This window comes from Palaemon carinicauda, chromosome 40, assembly GCF_036898095.1.
Source record: "Palaemon carinicauda isolate YSFRI2023 chromosome 40, ASM3689809v2, whole genome shotgun sequence".
NCBI lineage: Eukaryota > Metazoa > Arthropoda > Malacostraca > Decapoda > Palaemonidae > Palaemon > Palaemon carinicauda.
Genome location: NC_090764.1, coordinates 50,801,043 through 50,807,324, shown reverse-complemented (window position 1 = coordinate 50,807,324; position 6,282 = coordinate 50,801,043). Strand labels below are relative to the sequence as shown.

Below are 6,282 nucleotides of genomic sequence, written 5' to 3'. Positions count from 1 at the left end.
TATGGGTTCGTGCTCGTCCGCTGTCCGTGTTATCAGCCTGGCACCCTCTCGCAGCCAGCAGCATCCAGTTTCAACAGTTGTGGCATCCTGGAACATGCGGTGAAAGACCTTTCTCCGTGCAGTGCGTGAAGATTAAATCGATTACGGAAGAACAACATCTAAGTATTAGATAGTGTTCGAGGTTTTCTTAGGACGTAATATATAGTGATTCTGTTATCTTATAATTAGAAGAAATATATATATATAAATAGTCTTAAGCCATCATATTTATAACGATTATTAACAATACCGGTCAGATTAATAATCGTAAGATGACTGTTTCTTTAGTGGAATATCATATAGAATAATTACTGCAGAATCTGTCATAACCGGTACTCAACTCCCTCTCTGGTACTGTGCTTATCTTTTTGGAAGGGAAGTTGTCAGGCAAACCTACGAAAATATATTTCCACGCCTTCTTTGACAGAATGGTGAGAGGCTGTGCCAAATCTCCCTCTACTACGCCCACATCCCCGCCAGCTATCAAGCCAATGCTGAGTCCTGTCACGCCGGCTAGACCCATGCGACTTACAACCAGGTACGTTGATCTCGGGGTCGTAACCCTCCTATGTTTCATGTTGAGCTATCTCGTTTGCCCCAATTGGAAAATTAGATTCCTTATTAACAAGATATATATATATATATATATATATATATATATATATATATATATATATATATATATATATATATATATATATATATATATATATATATAAAATAAACCATATATTTTTTATACATTAATGTCTGGATTCTCTTAACGACCTCGGGATCAGAGCCCCAGGCGAAATCACACAAAGACAAGAGCTTGTGACCGGCCGGGAGTCGAACCCTGGTTCGGCAAACTTGTAGAGACAGTGACTGCCACTTGGCCACTTTCTTCGTGGCCAAGTGGTAGTCACTGTTGTTAAGAGTATACAGACATTAAAGTATCAAAAATATATGGCTTATTTGAATATGAAAAACACGTCTAAATGTGCAAAAATTTATCATCAATATATATGTACATGTATATATATATTAATATGTATATATATATATATACATATATATATATATATATATATATATATATATATATATATATATATATATATATTTATATAAATATATACAGTATATATATATATATATATATATATATATATATATATATGTATGTATATATATATATATATATATATATATTAACAAGATATATATATATATATATATATATATATATATATATATATTAAAATATATATCTATCTATCTATCTATATATATATATATTAAAATATATATATATATATATATATATATATATATATATATATATATATATAATCACACAATGACGTTATATTATAGCCAATTAATCACACGATTGCTGTTACTAAGGCATAAAAATATTGCCACCCATGTCACTTGTTCTTAAAACATAGTTATATGGGTTTAATGTTACATTGTCCAACATGCGCTTTATTTTACTTTTTACATAGAATTTTCTATATACTGTACATATATTCTGATTTTTTGAAGAAATTCTCATTATGATATTTCAAACTGTCCAAATAGTTTAAAATACAAGATCGATACCAACTGGTTTGTTGATTCTACGGAATAAGAAGGAAACACTTAAATGTTTTGCTTTCAAACTCTCTGAGTTTTCGTTAATCTATTTTGTAGATTGATAAGTTCTTGGTCTAAAATTTTGGGACATTGTTATTCCTTAGTTAGTGTTTAATATAAAGTGAATATGGGAATAGATGTTTGAAAGTATTTTTAGATAAAAGAAACTTTTCAATTTAAGGTATCAAGACTATTTTAGTATTCTGTAAGTTCTTATAAGTTCCGAAAAACGTTTTATGACGTCTAAAACTCTAGTTCGAAAACAAAATCCTTTTAATCCTACCTGATCAATTATGTGATAATTTTATGTGTAAGGATAAATCAAAGCCTATGATTTAGAGAAGAATTTATAAATTCCGCATCAAAACAATGTTTACGTAAACACCTCATGATTTACGCAAATTTACTTAATCACGAAATTCTTCGTCGCTCAAGGGGTTAACTACTGTAATGTAATTGTTCAGTGGTTACTTTCCTCTTGGTAAGGGTAGAAGAGACCCTTTAGCTATGTAAGCAGCTTTTCTATGAGAAGGACACTCCTAAATTAAACCATTGTTCTCTGGTCTTAGGTAGTGCCATAGCCTCTGTACCGTGGCCTTGCGCTTTCTTGGATTAGAGTTCTCTTGCTTGGGGGTACACTCGGGTATGCTGATCTATCTATCTACGCTTCCTCCTTTTTTTTTCTTTTTTTTTTAAGTTCTTATAGTTTATATGTGAAGGATCTAACTTAATGTTGTCACTGTTCCTAAGATGCTTTATTTCGATTGTTAATTCTTATCTTGTAGTTTATTTATTTCCATGTTTACCTTTCTCACTGGGTTATTTTTCCCTGTTGGAGCCCTTTGGCTTATATCATCTTGCTTTTCAACTAGGGTTATAGCCTAGCTTGGGATAATAATAATAATAATAATAATAATAATAATAATAATAATAATAATAATAATAATAATAATAATTCTCTCAAACAACGCACTTCTAAAAGGAGAGAAACAGTTAAATTAATTTGTTTAAAGCAAATCATGATCAAACACAGTATCAAAAAATATCTGGCGATTATACTTGTATTCATTTCTGAATCTAGACATTCACTACACATTCCCAGCAACAATACTCACAACATTTCGTATACAAAGTCGAAGGAGTCATTGGTATTCGTTGGGTATCGAGATATCATGCCTCATGCCCGATTACTGCAAGTCATTGAGTCATATCCAAGACCAGGCTACTTGCATCATCATAAGACTGCTAAATAGTAGAGTAGATGTTGTTTTATCGGATATTATAGGTAGTGGGTTGGCCAAGGCACCAGCCACCCGTTGAGATACTACCACTTAAAAGTTATTAGATCCTATGACAGGCCAGACAGTACTACATTGGATCCCTCTCTCTGGTTACGGCTGATTTCATTTTTGACCGACATATATTCAGAATAGTCTGGCCTATTCTTTACACACATTCTCTTCTTTCCTCATACATTTGACAACACTGAAACTACCAAACAATTCATCTTCTCTTAAGGAGTTAACTACTGCACTGTAATTGTTCAGTGGCTACTTTCCTCTTGGTACGGGTAGAAGAGACCCTTTAGCTATGGTAATCAGCTCTTATAGGAGAAGGACACTCCAAAATCAAACCATTGTTCTCTAGTATTGGGTAATGCCATAGCCTCTGGACCATGGTCTTCCACTGTCTTGGATTAGAGATCTCTTGCTTGAGGGTACACTTAGGCACACTATATTATCTTGTTTCTCTTCCTCTTGTTATTTTCAAGTTTTTATTCTCTTTTATCTTCAAGGTTTTATAGTTTATATACGAAAGATTTATTTTGAAGTTATCATGGTTCTTAAACATCTCTTGTAGTTTTTTCTTATTTCCTTTCCTCACTGGGCTCTTTTCCCTATGGGAGCCCTTGGGTTTATATCATCCTGTTTTTCCAGCTAAGATTGTAGCTTAGCAGGTAATAATAATAATAATAATAATAATAATAATAATAATAATAATAATAATAATTGGTATAAAAGAGGGAGTTCATTATTTCCGACTCCCTTTTCATATAAGTGTTCCTTTTGAAATTTAACAGAGAAAATGGTGGCTGAGTGAGAAACTCCATTGTTAGAGGGAACGGTGTGGTTTCTCATCTAACCCTCCTAGTGTTTCTTATATTATCTCCCCAAGTGTCTAGCTATATATGTAAATGCATAAATGTATTTTTTTCGTCCCTTGTGAAGGGGGAGAGGAAGTCATGCTCTGGTTAGATGAAGGTGCGTGTGTGTGTATATCTATGTAAATATATAGCCGTCATTTTTGACGGGTCGCATACGTTAGTTACTGATTGAAATTTAAAGGGAACGCCTGTAATGAAGCTTTGAAATACCCCCAATACGCTACTTCATCATATTGCCCAACTGGTACCGTGCTTGATCATATTATATCATTAATGACGTCACCTCTTTACTAAAATTATCTTGATTTCTAGATTATGGCAACGCTTACAATTACTGGATAAAACAAGTTCTCGGCACTTTGTCCATGCTTTTGCTAATTCAAATTCAAATTCAAATTCAAAACATTTATTGATATACATCAAATGGAGTGTACCAGCATGCTACTACACCCACCAACAAAATTCAACGGAGTCCAGACAATAAGAATTGTAACAAAAAGCAAATTCTTTGAATAAAAGAAAATAAACTAAGCCATACAAGAGAAAATGTTACAGTGAATCATAGCAAAGGTTAAACAGGTCAATTATACTAATGCCAAATTATGAAGCAGACTTTATACAAACCAAAAGTTGATAATATACTATAACAAAATTAATTAGTCAAAAGCCATACAAATCAAGTTACATAAACTACTTTAAGAGAAAGGTATAAAAATCAAAAGTTATAAATTATACTAATGTACAGGCAAATGGATCAATTATTTATTCCAAAATAAATTAGGAAATTTCTTTACAATTCTGGAACAAGCGTCATTTTTCAGAGAATATCACACTTGATATGTTACGTCATCTATTGTGGTGTTACGAAACTCTGATAATTTATTACATTCCATAAAATAATGTGAAATATGTTTCCGTAACTCCCCACACAACTTACATTTAGTTTTCATCGTCAATGTATTCCCAAGAATATTTATATGCCAGGCGTATCCTCATTATTAAAGTATCTAGTTTAGAAAATGCCCTGCCGCCATATACAATATTGCTGTTTTCCGACAGAAGCAAATAATGTCTCATACTGACACTACCATTAATCAAAATTTGTCGAATTTCAGCTGCTCCCCAAATTGACCTCTTTATTTTTAGCCCTTTCTTTATTCTACTTGGAGTCATTGTGCTTTCTATATCAATATTATTCTTATTTGTAGCTTCCTTAGCCAAACTATCGGCCATCTTATTCAAGCGAATACTAACGTGAGACGGTACCCCAAACAACTTGACACCATTGCCCTGATCTTTTTTATTGCGTATGCAATTTCTTTACACTTATTCACTAATACTCCGTCAACCGGATATCTACAGTTAAGTGCAAGAATAGCACTTTGGCAATAAACGAAAACAAAAACCTCTTTTATCTTGTTTACTACTAGGGCTAATTCTTCACGAATGACCTGTAACTCAGCTGCACTAGTAGAAGTTTTATCCTATATCCTTTTTGAAAGTGTCTCATCAGTACTCGCATCCTTTTCATAACATTCTCTTACAACCACCCCACATCCAACCTTAATACCATTCACTGAACCATCACAGCACATATGTATACTATTAGCCTTAGGCAGTGAGTTAATTTTAGACAAACTGAACTGTTTCAATTTGTGTGTATTACACTCACTTTTTTACAATCTATTTTGCAGATACTTAATCTATTTTATTTCGCAACCACGGTTTAATTAGAGCCACTTCTTGTAATTTTATAGAAAATTTTAAAATATATTTCCTCAATATATTATATAGTTTCGTTTCTTAAAATAATTGTTATACTTAGCAATACAACTCTATTACCTGAATAGCGGTCAATCGCCATCTTTAAGGTCCTTTCTCTCCTAATCATACGGAGAGCAGCCGTATTCGGTCAATAACACTCGGTAGATTCAATTCCAGTCTCATGATTTGTATACTAATGGAACAGCCCAGAATAACTCTCAGTGGCTTATTCTGAACCACTTCTAGAGGTCTCAACTCAGCGTTCGAATAATTCACCAGCACAGGTGATGCATAGTTAATAACTGAACGCACTGTACTGATGTACATCATCCTTAAAATAGGAATACCAGTACCGTTACTTTTTTTTTTCTTTTTTTTTTGGTAACACCTGTAAAGGTTTCATTCGAGATATACAAACATTTTTCAAGTAATTAATTTCAACCATGTTTTTAAATTAAATATACATGCCCAGCTTCTTATAATTATTCACTTTTTTTTTAAGTTTTACCATATATGGCAACTACATTACTATTCACCATCCTTGACAGAAATTTGCTCTTTTCTTAATTTATCACTAAGCCCATGTGCATGCATAAATTCTGTAATTCTGCCATTGGCCTCACCAAAATGGTTTTACCAACATACTGAATCAAAATATTATCAGCATAAACAATAACATCAGTACAAGCAGGAAAATT

General features: G+C 32.6%; 1 protein-coding gene across 2 annotated transcripts in view; it reads left to right on the top strand.

The window, feature by feature from the left end:
* Positions 1-360: 360 nt before the first annotated feature.
* Dis3l2 (Dis3 like 3'-5' exoribonuclease 2) overlaps positions 361-6,282 on the top strand; it is a 374,186-nt gene continuing 368,264 nt past the window's right edge. The window contains exon 1 of one of the 2 annotated variants that reach the window (XM_068363716.1): positions 361-577. In XM_068363716.1, coding sequence (XP_068219817.1) covers positions 468-577 — 110 coding nt within the window. In that variant the 5' untranslated portion in view covers positions 361-467. The remainder of the gene's footprint in view (positions 578-6,282) is intronic. The other variant, XM_068363715.1, reaches the window with a different exon arrangement.